The sequence below is a fragment of the Vanellus vanellus genome (assembly GCF_965231255.1).
Source record: "Vanellus vanellus genome assembly, chromosome: 2".
Lineage (NCBI taxonomy): Eukaryota > Metazoa > Chordata > Aves > Charadriiformes > Charadriidae > Vanellus > Vanellus vanellus.
Window position 1 is genome coordinate 62075894 of NC_138906.1, and position 17786 is coordinate 62093679.

A 17786-nucleotide genomic window follows, 5' to 3' on the forward strand; every position below is an offset into this window, starting at 1 on the left:
TGGTCTGACAGTATTTTTAAGAGGCACTTCACAGTGAGTTCACTAAAGCTCCAGGACTCCAATCCCAGAGAGATTCGAGTCCTGGTGCACTTTTACCGTCTTCTTTGCCTTTCTGTAAAGCAGAACAGTTGACCACACAAGCCGGAGCCCTCCTTCCAGCTGTGCAACCTCGTCAATAAACACCTTCTCAAATTCCAAGCCCTCAAAAAGCAGGTATTTTTTATGGGCACAGGTATGCAGAAGTGGATATATGTTGCCCTAAAATGGCCAATTGATGAAAGAAATGAAATGCCCTTATCTACTCCATTCATACCCCAGTCCTCTGTTTCAAAGACCCTACTTGGTACTGCGGCATCTCTAAGGTAGTGTTGTTACCAGATTTTCCCTGACCAGCCCATCCATCTCAAAGCCATTCACTCTCCTGACACTCGTGCCTCCAAGCGCCTGCGGGCAGCGAGCACGGGGAGGTCTCTGCTGAACCAAATAAATGCAACTCCCTGCCCGGAGCCATCGCCTGCAAGTGTGAGCAGAGACGGGACACGAACCCTCACTTGGCCAGAGAAATAAGCCACACGGTACATACTCAAGCCCACACGGAGACTCCGCAGAGTCATATGCTCTTCCCAAACCGGCACACGCAGACAGAAGTCACAGCCAGTGCAGAATTTATGAATTCTTGAGTATGCGAGAAAATTTTTCCCTCTCCACAGTATGCAGCTAAAGTACTTTGGGAACCATATGCCATAAAAGAGATAAGTTATTGTCAAAATGCAAATCTTCAGAATATCTGTCTACAGGGCCTCTCCATAAATTCACCTAAAACTATCAAGGCTCAGGCTTACAGCACAGCATAAACACATTGAACAGCATTTCAGCCGCTCTCCAGATTCTCCAGTATTCTGGATACTTTCCAAGTAGTAATTAATAGAGTCAACACATTCCTAGTATTTGGTGTTGATTCTCAACCGCACAAAATTATCTCCTCTGAGAGTACTGAAATGCAGAACACATGAAATCACGTTGGATGCTTTCAGATGTGGAACTTACACAGTATTTGCTGCGGATGATAAAATCTCATCAGCCCTTATTCATGCTGGATAATAACAATCTATTTTCTGCCAGAGCCAGGGACATTTTTAAAAAAAAAAAAAACAACATGCCATCTCCTCCAGTTATGAAAAGAAAGAGCTACTTCTACAAACCTTTATTTCACAGCAGTATCAAAATAACGTCAATAACACACTGACTGGAAGCACCACGATGCAATACCAGCTTCATACAATCCAGTTACCTACCACCAAAGCACTGCAGAAAGGGAAAAAAAATCTGCAGCTTGTGCGGTGCTTACACAACAGCTGTACTCCCAGTCAACAGAGGGGCAAAGCCTCGAGTTTATTTCTGGAAGACCTACACAGGAACGGTGTCAGAACCAATTTGTCTGGCTCCGTGCCTCACCTCCAGCTTGCAACACCACAGCTGAAAGGGTCATTCGATCCGTTATCCCCCTGCAACGTCCTGCCCGCTGAGCTTGCCCGCAAGGATGCCGGTTCACGCCTGGTAAACAGCCTTGCTCGCTCGTTCCCACACACGGCAAAAAACCACAGCTTCGCCACAGCACTCGGATAAAGTTTTGACTGTTGAAGGCGACTTCAGCGTCCTCTCCAGAAGCACTGTGCAAGCATTTCCGACAGCGCTTCCAGTGCCACCCACCTCTGCGCTGCACAGCCACGCGACCGAGCGAGGCGTTACCAGATATTAATGCGATATTATCACATTATCAAGCCAACCAGGAGAAGGCAATGCTGCGAGGAAAGACCTGGAGCAGTTGGTCTGCTACAGAGGTGACGAAGACGTGAAGGTAAAAGGGAGAACTGTAAAGGTACAGGAGTGCCTAAAAAGCATTCAAATATGATTGATTGTGTTTTAAGAGGAGACTAATTTCTTTTTTTTTTTTTTCCCCCCTCTCGCATTTACAGCTCAAAAATGAACAGCAGATTGCTGCATACCCAGCTTTTTCTTATTCATACCCAAACACAGCCCTTGCATGGGGGCAGGTATTACCAGACCCTGAGCCTGAGCGTCACTTTTATTGAGCTGCCGTAATTCTCTTGACTTCTGAAAAAATCAGACTGTTAGTGCATGTTTTATTCAAGCCTTTAAAAACATTAATGTCTAACTGTTGCTTTACAGGTGTCCGAGTATCTCGGGGATAGCCCGTGAATAGGATCTAAAATAAGTTGTCCATGATCTTAAGTTTACTTCACACACATGGAAGATTTTTAGGGCTCAGCAAAATAACAAATACCAATATCTTCGGCTCAGGTCTTGCAAAATTAGATTGTCCCTCTAGCCTTCCACAGGAGAAGCTAATAACATTAAAAAAAAAAAAATACTCTCTGTAACTGCATTTAAGTAAATCACCTAATGACTGGATATGTAAGTGAAATAAATGTTTTTATTTCTCCTACTAATTGAATACAGGAAGTACACAATTTTCAAATAGGGCTTTCCTGTTCCAATACCAGATACCAAAACTTCATTACGCAGCTGTAATTACTTCCTCTTCATTATGTAGTTTATAGGTAAAGAGGGAGAGGAAGGCTACGGTTCCATGACGGTTAACATACACATGGCACTCGGCAGAACAAGTGATGCTGATTAGGCAAGGACACATGACTGCATCTTTGCTGAATTAGCCAGGGAACTTCATATGGAGCTTTTGCCAGCTTCACACGGGTTCACGGAGGAGAGTATAAAGCATGCCAGCGCAAGTTTAACCTGCCAGGAATTTTGCAATGTATTTGAAGCACGAGAAGGAATTTATATCGCAGAAAAACTCTGTGGTCAAACAATGAGATCTGAAGAGAAAATAAAGTGGAACCAGGAGGGGAAAAGAGAAGAAAAAGGGAATGAATGGCGGCAAGTGGTGGAGGGGAACTACATCCTAAATAATCAGGTTGGGCAGAAAATGACTTTTGAGGCAGGGACAGGCAGAACAAGGGAAGAGGCAATCTTCCAAATATGTTGGGGTTATTTAGGAATAGAGCCGTATGGTATCAGGTGACATGTAAAGCAACAAGCTCATTTCTGTAGCAAAGTGGTGGCACTAAGGAGTCGGGGAAAGTAACACTCCAACATACTGCGTTAAGTTTCTTGCAAGGGACAAATGGGGTTGATTTCTCCTTAAACATCTTTATATCCTTAAATAACCTCACAGTACTAGCCCCGTCCTCCCCTCCCACTCTAGAAAGCAATAAACAGCACTCACTCTCACTACAAAAAAAAAAAAAAAAAAAAAGTAACGGCACACAGTCATGGTACAAACCAGCTTTTGCGAAAGGGAACAAGGGAAAACACAACAGCGTTGCTACTTACATTCTGGTATTGCTGGTCTTGTTGATAATTACAGATTTTCCAGTCTGATCCACATTGTGATCCATTCCAAAGTAAGCTGCCACTCTGTGCACTAACATCCTCTGATATGACGACATCTGAGGGAACTTTTTATAGTGATTACTGGAAAAAAAAAAGAAAACAAATCGCATTGATAATTACATTTCCCTCTGAGCTATAATTAAATAAAAATAACAATGCATTTGATAATTCGGTGGACAGAAATCTAACTGAAAAATTCTCCTTTGTGCATTTCCATATAAATGTTTGCTACAAAAAAAAAAAAAGCAGACAAGAAAAAAGAATTATATTTTCAATTTTGAATAAGCATTTTGCCACGCACTACACTGGGACAAAAAAAAAAAAAAAAAAAGCTTATGCTTCATGGTGTCAAGCGAGTATTCTGTATTTGGGAAGAATCTGTCCCCCAACCCGACAGACACCCCCCCACGCTCCTTGCACAAACCATCCTGCAGATTTGCAGAGACGCTGGTAACAGCTTTCTGCCTTTTCCCCAAAGGTCAGATGCAGGGCGATGCTGGAAGGATCTAGGTTGGCAAATACCCCTTTTTACTCTCTTACGGACAAAAACGTTTATTTCCCGTCAGCACCGTTTCTTCCTCTGCTCCTATTCCGACTCTCTATTTTTTAAAGCTGCAGAAACAGTTTATTACAAAGAGCATGCGGCAGCAAGAATCCCTTCCACCCAAGTTCAGTTTTATTTTCCAATGCATTAGAATTACATAGCACCCAGGAAAACCCACGAGGCAGCGTATTTGATCGTCCTCTGCACCGAAAGCTTTACTTATATTTTTGGACCTAACTGAGCGGAGCCAGGGGAAGCCGTTGAGAAATTACGACATAATGAAAAGCAAAAAAAAGCTTTCATTTACATCTACTGTATTTTAAGCAGTACCACCACGTGTCAAGGAAATACAAGCCTGATCTTGCAGCGTGCCAGTAACAGCGCTCGGGAGCACTGTGGTCCATATGAGCAGATCCCTCACACAGCTCGCGCTGCTACACGCACATGTGACTTAATAACCGAGCGGGGAACTCGACTTACTTGTTGTCACTAATAAAATCAATAATTTCTTGTTCCATTTTCAAGAGTATCATTCTGTCCCTGTCAAAAAGAAATGCAAAGGTTTGTAGCGTCAACTACCAGTAGACATTTTAAATTAAAAAAATGGAATATATCAACGTTTGTAAGGCAATTTTGCAAGTGTTTTCAGCCATCTTGATTAAAAATGAAACACGCTGTGCCCTGGCACATCTGGAGAAGATTGCAGCCTGCTTTGCTGCACCGTCGCTGACATACATGACAGATTTAGCTCTTCCTTGAGCTCAAGGATGGTCTGAGCGAGCTTCCAGCTACACCAGGCTGTGATCAACGCCTTGCACACACAAAGACTCTGACTGCTATGCATAGCTTTGGTCCCTTTTCACCCTTCTTTTGATGGAAAATGAGATTTCCAGCTAACCTAGCTCTTTCGTGAGGAGAGCTGCTACCAGAGAAATTTTCAACATTTTGTCTGAGACATATCTTCCACGAGGTACTGATCTGCAGGCAAGAAGACTGAGTACATCTCATCTAGTTAGAGAGAGCACAATGGAGAACAACGCCTTTGAGCTGCGGCTCCCAGGAGGCAACGCCGCAGCATTCCTCAGCCAAAATGCTCTGTTTTCAACCGGAAGGTCTCAGATGTTCCTCCCCCTACCCCGCCACCCCTCAAGCCAAAAACATTAAAAAATTTCCCCAGCACATTTCCACACGTACATTTTTTTTTCTAAGCTTCACAGAGTCCATCACTCGTTAGCTCTTTTGAACTTTCTCATTTTGGGCAGATACAACAATTCAAGGACCTTATGTCATCTATACAAGAGATTATGCAAGCTGTTAAATTCCCTACTGTCCCTAGTTCTCCTGTAATTGCAGAATTACATGCTACCTATTTAATGGATTCAATCGAAATGAATGTTAAAAATCACAACGTATAAAAACGCTACAGACCCTTCCTTAGGCATTCAGAGGCAAATTTAATGATGAAATGAGCTCACTGCTCCAAGTGAAAACTATAGGAATACTGAGAGCAGAATTTGGCATTGCACACAGGATTTTAATTGTGTACAGGATTGCTGAAAGAAAGCTACTTTATATTCATATACAAATGTCCAACTGCAATGGTTATAACATATTACTGCTAAAATCATGTAGAGCCATATGCAGGAAGGAAAGGACAAAGACCGGATGTCACCGAAAGTGAAATTAAGCAATGGGTGACTGGACAGGGGAAGTAGAAGTTGATGAGTTCTTATAGCTTTTTGCTATTTTTGCTTTTTAACAACCTTTCTCCTTTACATTTTCCCATCTCTAGAACTAATAAAACACAGTGTACAGTTACAGGAGCTCAGAGACTGCCAGCTATAATTTCAGGAGTGCCAGCTCTAACGCAGAAAATACCTACCTGGGGTTATTCTTTAACGTGTTAATGAGAAACTCATGCAAATCTATGCCGGTTGAGTCTGTATACTCTTGACTGCAATCTGAAAAATAAAAACAAACACACCCCCCCCTCCATTTATTTCATTTCAACAGTTACAATTAAGCTATGCTGTAAATCAAAATCCATTTTCCAGCAACAATGTGAAAGCATATGCTCTGAAAGAAAATGTTCATTCGGAGTTCAGCCAACAAAGATCTACGCTCGGAAGCTTCGGGTGGACGTTCACAGTTCCTCTGTACCATTCTACCGAGAACGCAACACCAAAACTAGACACTGACAGGAAGTGCTGATCATTTGAAAATCACGGGAAACCTTCAATGCCACTCAAGACCCTGCCAATTTCTTCCTTCAAACTACTAAATAAAATTAAAAAAAAAAAAAAAAAGAAAAAAGTTTTATTCATCAATGTCTCTTTGAATCACTTAATAAATGCTGTACACCTGGAAAACGAGGCATCGTGCCAGTGGGAATTCTATTTGCATTAAGAGACTGAAATCCAGTGATGCCTGAGAGTGGGCAGGTAATAGGGATGCGTGACATTAGTCAGAATTCATTTTGCAGCATTGCTATATCGCCTCACTCGAAAGTACACACAGATCCTCAAGCTGGCGTGAACTGTGAGAGCTCCATTGAAGCCAACTGTCAATTCACACCAGCTGCGGATCCACACCCAGGTAGGCAATGATTATTTTTAAGAGATTATACTGCAGCTTTGTACCAAGAATTAATAAAAAAGATGGTTTTTTTTAAAATACTATATTTAGATACAAAAGTCTTTTCTGGAGAAGTCTTAGTAGGTGCTAATAGTAGATTGCAATGCAGGTTAAAGGTCATGGATGGATTTCCTTACAGCATTTAAGAGAAATTCTCCATGAGACAGGAGCAATAGTGAAGAGGATTCCTCTCTACTGCCTACATTGCACAAATGACATGCCAATATATCATCATTAATGGGGGAAAAAGTGTAATAGTCTTACACTTGTCTTATTATATAAACACCTATATTTACATATATAGGTGTTTATACCAACACAGAAGAATGTTTTTACATTAAAGAAAATTAATAACCGCCAATACCAAACCTCAGAGTTCACAAGGTTTCTTCACTTTCAAAAGCTGAGTTTGTACGAAAAACATTCCCATGCACAGACATTTCAGGTTCTGAATTTTCTTAATGTATGAAAACACTTCTACTGTGTATTTATGTACAAACACAGAAATGCATGCTTATGAAAACACACAATCCTTTCTATAACAGTAATTATAGCAATTTAAATATTTTTAAGTTCACCTTTTGATAACATTCTGATCTTGGTTTTTTCACTGTTTTTATCTTTTTCTTTATTTTTATCCTTCTCTTTTTCTTTCTCGGAGTCATCTTTACTAGATTTATCTTCTTCTTGCAAGCTAGGAAAACTTGAAAGCTGTAGGTGGATTGAATCCTGTTGGGAAAGAAAGAAAGAAAGATGAATTTAGGGCCAGATTCAGCAAGCTTCCCATGGCTTCCAACCTGCAGAGATTTGCATTAAACCATGTGCAGCTAGAAAAGCTGAAGCCAGATACATTTCTTTCCTATTTGAAAAAATGATTTTTTTTCCCAGGAGAATAATGGCATACTAGAGGCCAAATTGTAGCGGTAAGTGTATTTCTTCCCTAATATTGGAATACTATAAACTTTTAGTCTGTCTATATTAAAGGCACTATATTATTCTACACTTTAGTACTTCTCACTTAAGACTTATTAGAAGAGTGAAATAAATTTTATATGGACTTTGTTAAGTAATTCTATAATTTAATCAATACTACACACGTTAAATGATGATTGATGGATAGATGTCTGACAAATATAACTTCCCCCCCCCCCCCCACTAGAATATCCTGCAGGTTCATGTGTACCGTTTTGCATGTGTAAGCACAGTATCAGCTAGACTGAGATTTCAGGCTCTGACAGTAGAAAAGCGCCAGCAAATTATAAACTCAGTTGTATACAAGAACACTTACTAACTTATCAGGTAACTATATTTACAGATGTACGCAAATATGCCTTTAGCAAAAGAGGCGAAATGCGCACTGCGATTTTCAAACAAGTTGTGGTAAGTGAACTTCTCCAAGGCATCACCAGTTTTATCCTCAAAAATTCAGTATTTCAGAGACTACGAATCCCTTTGAAAGCATGCTTCAGCTTTAAAAACTTCAATTGAAACTGAGAATTCAAGCTGGTTTGCATTTTCTGATTTGCTTTAACAAACTGGTTTGTTTTAACAAACCCCAAATTGTTTTCTTTTGAAGTTACCGTGGCATAATTTATATATTTCAAGAAACGCCCATCTGTTTGGATAAAACTGAAGGAAGCATACTTCTGTGTTCATGTTCTTTTGAAGAAAAAAAAAAAAATGGCCAAAATAATACTACATGCTTAAATAGTGTAAGAATGCACATTTGAATTAAGCTGTCACAAAACTCCCTGGTAATGCAGTTTTCTTTAATAGAAGAGAGTCCTGCATGCCTATTAATTTTTGGCACAATGTTAATGAAAACCAAATTCACCAATACTGGAGAAAAATCAAAGTTTCTTGAATGCTAGTAAATTCCCTTCCTTCATAACTTTTCAAAGAATACTAGCACACCAAAAGATCATTACAAAACTTTAAAGAAAGGGGTGTTTTTTTTAAGCAACCAGACCATTACGAATTCAAAAGATGCTTTCGATAATTATTACGAATTTTAGGTTTCTGAATTTTTTAAAGAACTACAAATCAGCCACCACAACACATGTAAGACAAGATCCTAACAGAACAAGTTATCAGCATAAACATGCCACAGTAAGACAGAAATTCGGTCATTTCTCAGCTTAACCATTATCGACTTTTTGTGAAGTTCGAATGTGGCACAAAGGACTTGAGATGAAAAGCACTGTAAGAGAGAAACAAAGCCCTGGAGCCAAAATTTAACCTGAACTACTGTCCTTAATCCCTACTTCTGTTCGTTTTGGCTGAGAGTACTGGTGAAAAATTTGAGCACACAGAGGGAACGAGTGGGAACTCCTGGTCATTTGAGATAAGGATACATAGAAAAATGTTTGCTAACCTGTTCAGTTGCACTCGGAGGACTAACATTATGCCTGCTTGCTTTCATTTCAAATGGCAGTTCGATTTCTCAGCCAAACAATAAACTTTGGATCAACCCCTGCCAAAAGACCCCGAAGGATAACTCCGATTCCCTGCACTGCCCGGAGCTGAGCGACTGTGTTGTTGGCTTTTCAGAACAGGAGAAAAATGTAACTGGCCGTGCTGTTCCCAGGACATTAATCCTAACCTTCACAGCGGTTGTTAAAATGCACTTATGAAAAGAAAAACGACAGACTTTACACGTAAGCACACATATGAACATACTGTAGATACTGTCTTACATGTAACGTAATACTTCTATATTTGCACTGTAAGAAACACACAAAAGGGCTGTAGAGTCGTGAAAGCAAGCTACTGCGTATTTTCTTAGATTTTTATTGATTTTTCTCAATAATAAAATACAATGTTAATAAATACATTGATACAAGGTAAGTATAGTGAACAACAAAATAAATGTTCAAATTGCAATAATACACTTCTTGGTCAATAGTATAACATTAAAGGCAACATTCCTTTTAAGTAAGGACATAGTGAACCATCAGGTAAGCGTTCAAGATCAAGTAATACAGGTAAACAAGTTTTTTCCCTATACAGGAAAATGAAGGCAAGTATTCAAATATAAATACAAACACCAAGTCTGCAGTACAATCCATACTCAGTAGTTCTGGCAATGTACCGTACATTCTCTGGTAATTAATTGCCTGTGCTTTGTAAACCATTAAGATAAAATAATAATTAAAAAAATAAATAAATCCAAACCGAAAATAAGCTTTTTCTCCTCTAAAGTGAAAGCAAAGCAATTTGGTTGGCACAAAACTTCCTGTATCCTTCAGCCAGTCCGAGGAGGAGCCTGCAGGTCCAGCTTCCCATAGCAAAGCTGAGCCGCGTTCCTTAGTAAAAGGTCCGCGACAGCAAAAGTGCAATTCCTATCTAGTTAATTACACCAAGCCAATCGCGTCTTTAGGAAATGCACGCTGGGGTCCAGGGAGGCTTTTTTTATCTGCCACAAATGTTTCGATGTGGTCAAAGAAATCTTTGCCTCTGCTGGGCAAGTCCGGTAAGACCAGAGGCTGTGTGGAACAGTAACCCTTCCTCCGCCTGGCGTCGGGGTGCAATCTGGACAGGGATTTTGACCTCAAAACCTGCCAGTCTCTCGGATGTTTAACACAGGTCCTGTGCAGTACATTATAAACTACCATGCGATGCTTAATACAATCTCTTTATATTATTCTCCTTTTCATTCTCCATTAAACAATAGAAAATACAAATGAAAGCAGAACAAAAGCCACGCATCTTGAGTAACGCAAGTTAAGCGGAAAGCGTATACCTACAACAGAACAACTGATAAAATAACCTGCCCGTCTACTGCATAAAGCATCATTGTAGAGCAGTAGAACATGTAGACGTCCCCCTGCTAAACAACCTGGGTTTTGGTCTTGCAAAAAAAAAAAAAAAAAGCTAAAAAAATAGAAAAAACTCTCCGTACTTATGAGCTAAGAGGAGAGCTGGATTTGTTTCGGTTCAAGTCAATAGAGGAAACAGTGAGAAAGTACACTTAAATGTGATTTTTTGTTTTTGTGCTAAGATCACAAGAAGTCACTTGCTCAAGCTCCCTCGATGGCTGGTCTCATTCGCACATAAGCATCTCAGAAATTATAGGCAGTGCTCATATTTTGGTTTTGTTGGGTTTTTTTAAGCCTTGCTCTTACCAGGCGAGCAAAGAAGAACAGTTGAGGTGTTTACTTTTGCTTTTTAGGGTATTTTCTGAAGTTAGCCTACAAAGACTGCCACCAGTGTTACTGTTCAAGGTGAGGGGTGCAGGGGACAGAGCTCTACCAGCTGCTGGGAATACAACACTACCAGTACAGATAAACTCAACTACACGCTTTTTGATACTGGAAAATCTACACCAAGAGTTTAGAAAACAAATGGCACTCAGTAGGAGGCATCTTTGGCTCCACCAAGGTATTTTAGAGAGCGAAAGACCTGTGAATTTTATGTGAAGGGGGACACTGATATGAACTGGAGTCTCAGAGGAACCAGAAACCAGAGCATATTCATAACTGTATCTGGTGCAGCCTCAAAAGAGAGAGCCTTAGAGAAAAGAACATATATTAATATTCTTTTTGATTGTTACTATTTTTTTTTAATTTTAAAATCTGAATTCTTTTGAATTCTTTTCCATTTGCTGAAATTTTCAGGGGGTCTGGAAAAAAAAGCAAACAACACCCTGTGATATAGTATAAAACTAATATTTCAAAATAAAGTTCACGCTAAACCAGATAACTTCATAAAAACGTGTTCATTGTCGGATGTAATTTTTCCCCCAAGACAGACATTGTTAAATGCCCAATTAAGTAACACAATCATGCAACTGAACATGGAGGTCAACCATGCAGCTAACAGCAATGATTGCAAGTGTACCTGATTATCATGAATATTTTCCGCTCCCGGGCGAGGGGATGACTCTTCACACACAGCAAGACTCCGGACAAGTTTCCCCTTAGCTCCTGACTGAGTAAGAGAGAGAAAACAAAACAGAGAACACTACTACTGACCCCAAGTCACGTAAGCTGCTCATATCGGCTGTCCCTAAATATCCCAAGTAACTACTACCCACCCTCCCAGCAAAATTACAGCTGCCTTCCATGCAGATAGAAGATGATTCTAAGCAACGAGCCATTTGCCACACTGGGGAGGTGGTAGGTTTCTTTTTGCTCTTAATCATTTCTGCTACAGTTGACTCACTTCCACCAAAAATCAAACCAGCAAAGAATAGATAATCCAATACTGAACGTAATTTAACATGAAGTTAAACTCAAAGGTTCCTTCTGTCTTTGGTTTGAGGTTTTTTCGTCCGTTTTGTGGGTTTTTTCCCCCCGCCCCTCTCTTCTCCTAGCGGTATTATATCCACAGAACATGGACAGTAAAATGTGAAAGTTTTATGGGTCTGCACTTGAAAAATTAAAAGAAGGTTTTCGGGGTTTGGGGGTTTTTTTTGTTGTTCCTAGAAGCTCCTTCCTGCCCCCTTCCCCTTAGGGAGCTAGTCAGTCTCTGCGTCTTTATGTCAAGATTAGTCTGTTAAAATAAAAATCCAAACAAAAATTTTAATTACTAAAGCAAAAGAAAGGAGCTTTACCCTTCCCCAGTGGCACACACAAGCACACTGCGAGCCCAGCAGCATAAAAGTATGATGGATGAATAAAGGGGAGCCTGACACGTTTTATCTAGAAGTCTTCTGCCCTTGTGCAACAAGATTATGGGCTAAGGGGGAGGAAAAAAAACGACCACAAACAAAAAAAACAAAACAAAAAAAAACACACAACCGACCACGACACAAGCGATGAAAGGCCATCATTTCAATTGCAAATAGACATTTGATTGAAATTCTTTATCCTACCACGGCAAGCAATTCCAAACAGAGATGGACCCTTACCTTGGATCTCTTTTTCTGCTGGTTCTGATTTGCACCTCGTTTCTGGGTGTAGCAAAAAAAGAGAAGTAGTTGTCACTTCAGTGGAGAACGCACATGACAAGAGCATTAACAATAAACAAAGAGACTAAATCGCTCCTAAATAATATTTTAAACAGCTGCTGACTGCAAAAACAACTTCCCCAAACCCAGTCTGGAAAGCAGGGAAAACCAAGAATCAGCTCTTCTCACTTTATTCATTTTAAGAACAGGTATAAAAAAACAACAAAAACACACTGTACAGTTTTCTGTAATTTTGAATATAATAAAAATGTAAGAAAAGGCATACTTAAGTAAATGCTCCCCCTCTCCAAATTCCTCTTAAATTGTAGTGTCCCCCTTTATTTTTATATTCGATTGAGCAAAAAGGCTTAAAACCCCCTCATCCGATAAAGTCTTCTTATCAAATTACCTTCTTAGGCTTTGCATAACAACTTTTTGTTGGCAGTAACACCTACAAACCAAACCACACATTAAGTAATTATTCATTAGTATTACCTGTAAATTCATGAGATCAAGGTAGTTTTCTAAATCCCCAAAGAGGGAAAACAGTCAAATATTTCACCAAGTTTAACACAGACGTCTAGGAATTAACTTCTCAGAAAAATTAATAACATGGACAGCAGCCTAAAGAGCTTGAAAGGTATAACAAATAACAGCATTTATTTGTTAAAATAAAAATAAATAAATAAAATTAAAAAAAAAAAGAAAAAAAACAGTCTCAAAATTATGAGAGGAAAAATATGGGAAGCGTAGGCAATGGAAGAGATCATAGAAATGGAAAGGCAATGGTAACACATTGACATTTAACGCACCCATTCACTATTCCTGTCTTACCTGCAGCTCTGTCTTGGCATCGCTGAGCTTCTCCTCCTTCTCCTCTACTTCTGAGCTTTCAGATTTATTAAGGATACAGTTGTCCGGGTTCCCTTCGGAGATGGCAGTCTCCTGCTCTTTCGCAGCTTCCTCTGCTGTCTCCTGGTTCAATTTACCTTGCTCAGACATTCTTCCAGACAGAAATTAAAATAACAAGATTTGGTGACCTGAAAGGTCAAGATATCACAACACAAAGAGACACATACAAAAAAACACTAGGGGTGAATTTTTTTTTTTTATTTTTTTTTTTTAATTCCCAAGTCAAGCATTTAATTTCTTTTGCTAAACAAACCAAAATACGCAGCTCAGGAGTGGAAAGCTATGTAAGTCCCAGCTGAAGAGATGTACTGAATGGACAATATTGGATAACGTGATGCTATTCCGCTGTTAAACAACCAGAGCTCCGATCTAATCGGTCTTGGACAGCAGATTTAAGGTAAGATGCTGTGACTCCCCGGCCCTGTCTCTCCCACCCCAGCACCAGGACTGCAGAGGTGCAGGCAGGGACAGTGGGGGACTCTCTGCTATAGAGCTCAGCCACACCAGGCAGGAAGGACCCATTCAGAATTCCAGGTTTCTGGCATCTCAGCACTTCCATCCTCTCGATCTCCCCCCCGCCCCCCCCTTTTTTTTTTTTTAATAAAAAAGAATAGCCAAACAAACAAAACAGAAATAAAAAGCAAATGTGAGCAACAACACTGTTTCTAGCACTCAACCGTGGTTTTTGTACATAGCAGCAGCCCATGGTGCCCACTACCATTTAAAAAAAAATATGTATTTGAATAGGTAATAAGTCAATACAAATATATAATCTATATTTGGCAGCAAAGGTTTCATGGTCAACATTTTCAGGCATCAAACTGACAGCTCCATTATTAAAATCCTAAGCCTCTTCCCAAACCCCACGTCACTCTCCAGCACTATGAAAATCCTAGAGGAAGCCCTTGGCAGGTATTTCTAATGAAGATATCTTAACTGAACTGCCTTTAGTCTCAGCTCACAATGGGTTGTTGTACAGAAGCTTTAAAGGCTTTTCAAAGTTAAAGCCTATTATTATTTTCTCTCTCTTTCTCTCTCTCTCCCCCCCAGCTCCCTCTTGAAGCCTCCCCCACTGATCAATTGTCAAATGAGTCTCATGAATAATTTAACTTTTCTTTCCCCATCCATTTGGCTTAAGAAGTATCTTCAGGAAAAACAACTGCCGTTGAGAAACGGAGTTGTTTCAGAAAGGGTCTTTTGCACTACCTTGCCACTTCTCAACAATGAAACACTGGCGATTAAGCAAAACCACACTTTGCCATGTTTCTTTTTACAGCTTGTAATTGAACGTCCAACAGACCCGACATCACTTACCCTTATTTTTTTAAGTTATGTTTTACGTGAAAAAAAAAATACAACCTACTGAGCTTTAAAAACTTACTACTTCCAATTTTTGCTTCTGTTTTGATACTGTAAGCAAATCAAATAATAAAACCTTTCCTACATAATCTTCCCATTTAAGAAGGATTGTGGATTTCACAAGAAATGAAGCTACACGGTTCCTAAATGAACTGTCTGGAATATGGAGCTCACAAATTAGCTCGCAGTAAGCCAATTCAAGCTTCAAGTTGTCCTCCTTCCTCCCACCACCCTCCCCAGGAAGTCCCATGGTATTGGCCATTCTGCAGCTACAACTGAAACTTGGGAGTGCTTTGCTAAAAAATTCAAAACACGATGGAATGGCAAGACCTGAAACTGGTCTGTTAGATAACCCTTAATTTGTTACGGGTTTACATCAAGAAATGCACACGCATGCACAAGTTCTTCATAGGCGTATTACCCCCGCAGCTCATCTGCATGCTCACACAGCGCTCACAAAAACCATGACACTCAGTTTATCAGCTTCACCAAAGAAGCCGTTTACCTGAAAAACTGCTATAATTTCCACTGCCTTTCTAGCGTCTTCTGTTGCTCTTGGCTGGGTAAGTCCACACAAATGATCAATGACAACGTGAGTCCCATGTCCCCATTAACAGTTCAGAGTGCCAATCTCCATGCTGGTCCTTCAGAGAGCGTGACGGATCATCGTCAACCTGGAAAAAGACGAAAAGTAAATGACAACAAGGGTAACGATCATGGTACAAGGTAAGGATGCAATAGATAGGACCAGATTTCTAACACTAATGACCAGCTTCGAGCAAATCACTTTCACAGCTTGATCCAGCTCCACCTGTCTCAAAACTGCCTGCTTCTTCTCTAATGAAGGCTAGAGCCGGCTGTTCAAGTCATAACAGCTCCTACGCAAGGAGCTAAAATTAACAATTGCATTATGCACTGAAGATTACTCATTTCAATCTTAACCTTTTTTAGTGAATTCCAGCACTTTTCATTAAAAAAAAAAAGCATATATACATATTTATATATAAGCTCATCGGTTTGCTTCAACAGAAATCAATGAGGGTATGAGGAAAAAAAAAAAAAAAAAAAAGACTTGCCTGCTTTTTAACTACGGCTTCTGCTCCAATTAAAATTTCAATAGTCAAACACTATTGAAAAAAGAAGCTAGGTGGGTGCTTTTAGAAAGTGACCTGCTTTGCCAGAGTAGTGAATCGAGGCGTTCATTTAATAAACGGAATAAAAGTTGAAATGATCAAGAACGGGAAGAGGAGAAGGAAGAAATCCTGTTCTCCAAAAAACAGCCACCAGAAAAACTGTCTTTTGAGGCACCGTGAGGAGGGAAAAAGAGGTTACGCTTTGGAAAATAAAACCAAAGAACGAGTTGCCTCAGCAATGCAATTCCTACTCTTCTTCATCAGGATTGTGTCTGCCAGCTGAATAGCTGATCTGACAGAAAAGGAGTATTTTGGGATGAGTCGGACTGATTTACAAAGCCATGGCCGTGTGCCGAAATGTCTTGATACGACAGTCACCTCTTCTCAAGGCTTGCGTGTGAACCACAGTTGAAGCAATTAGAGCAAATACACAAAAACAGCAAACAGAAGGAAACGTATCATTCCACTTGGAGGAAAAAAAAACCCACCAAACACACCAAAACTGAAAGTCATCTCACTCTAATATTAGACTCCTTGTTTCTGAGGCACATTTTAAACTGCCCCTGGTTGCAATTGCTATAGAGTATGTGGCAGCACGCTGGAACTCATCACGCTAAAAGAGATGAATTTCACACGCCAGAAACGGAATTTAGCCTTTCACAAAAATCAAGTCCTGCTCTCTCCGGGAACTCAGGCGCACAGAGGGGACCAGCAGGCAGTTCTATAGACTACCACTGCCAGCCTGCAAATTTATATACATAGCAATATTTCTTTTCCTCAAACCACTTAATTTGTACAAAGTAATACAAAGTACGTCTTCCCACTCGCTTTTTAGTATTTCTTGCAAGACATTTTCAGAAATTTTCTCTCATTGACAAACACAGGATAATGATGGGAGTGTCAAAGGAACAATATGGAAAATTATGCCTAAGCGCTCAAGCACATGCAAATATATTTCATGGAGCCAATACTCAGAGAGAAAAGAGTGAATAAACCACTGGCTTAAAAACTTTTAACCCTTCCATTAACCCTTTCCCTCACACTTCCAAAAGAGAGATGGGGGGGGGGAAAGCATCAACCAAAACCAATTACAAAGCAAAAACCCAAGGAAATACAGTGCATTACAGTTTGACCTGGAAATCGGCCAGCCAGGGGATAGACTGCTGCAATCAAAACCCTCCAAAACCAACTGAAAAATAGATAGCTGTACCAAAATCAGGACACAAAAAAATAATTTCAGGATTCTTCAATATTACCATGTGTTGTGAATTAACTATTCACGTGACAAACAAACAGAGCAAAACAAAAACCAGACAACAAACCAACCAAACAAAGGGTATCATATCCAGCAAGTGAAGAGATCTGCCAAGACTCCAATAAACAGCATTTCTGGTCTTGTGCCACAGATGCTCAACACAATCTTATGCTTTACCAAAGACATATTTCCTCATAAACTGAATTCCCCATATTGTTACACTTAAGATCTGATGCCAACATCATTTTTCATTGGTGATGTACAAGATAATCATAGAATCTTAAATTAAAATAACAAAAAACCCCATAAATTTCCCCAAGAAAACATAAGCAAGTGGAAAATAAGCTTACAGTGTGCAGCTACCGTTTTTCAAACCCACACTGACAATGTTTCTTAGGATGATTCTTTTAAAAAAATCCTTCATAATTATCTTCTGGGGAAAAAAAAAAAAGGCAGGAAGAACTGAGACGTATAGCAGTCACAGTCGAGCTCTTTACCTTCCTCGATATAAATTTCCTCCTCCTCCTCCATTAAGCAATTCACAAGTGATGACTAATCATTTACATACTACAATACGTAAAATACACTTCTGGTTGTTTGGGTGGGTTTTCAAAGGGACTCGGG

At 39.8% G+C, this 17786-nt stretch overlaps 1 protein-coding gene across 12 annotated transcripts in view; it reads right to left on the bottom strand.

Moving 5' to 3' along the window:
- Positions 1-17786, bottom strand: part of ARPP21 (cAMP regulated phosphoprotein 21) — a 206583-nt gene that overhangs the window by 95317 nt on the left and 93480 nt on the right. For 9 of the 12 annotated variants that reach the window (XM_082498958.1, XM_082498957.1, XM_082498956.1 and 6 more), the window contains 9 exons: positions 15280-15448; positions 13338-13543; positions 12913-12954; positions 12465-12506; positions 11453-11542; positions 7192-7342; positions 5862-5940; positions 4460-4519; positions 3376-3516 (listed from right to left, as the gene is read on the bottom strand). In XM_082498958.1, coding sequence (XP_082355084.1) covers positions 3376-3516; positions 4460-4519; positions 5862-5940; positions 7192-7342; positions 11453-11542; positions 12465-12506; positions 12913-12954; positions 13338-13505 — 773 coding nt within the window. In that variant the 5' untranslated portion in view covers positions 13506-13543; positions 15280-15448. The remainder of the gene's footprint in view (positions 1-3375; positions 3517-4459; positions 4520-5861; positions 5941-7191; positions 7343-11452; positions 11543-12464; positions 12507-12912; positions 12955-13337; positions 13544-15279; positions 15449-17786) is intronic. The other 3 variants (XM_082498966.1, XM_082498965.1, XM_082498959.1) reach the window with 2 other exon arrangements.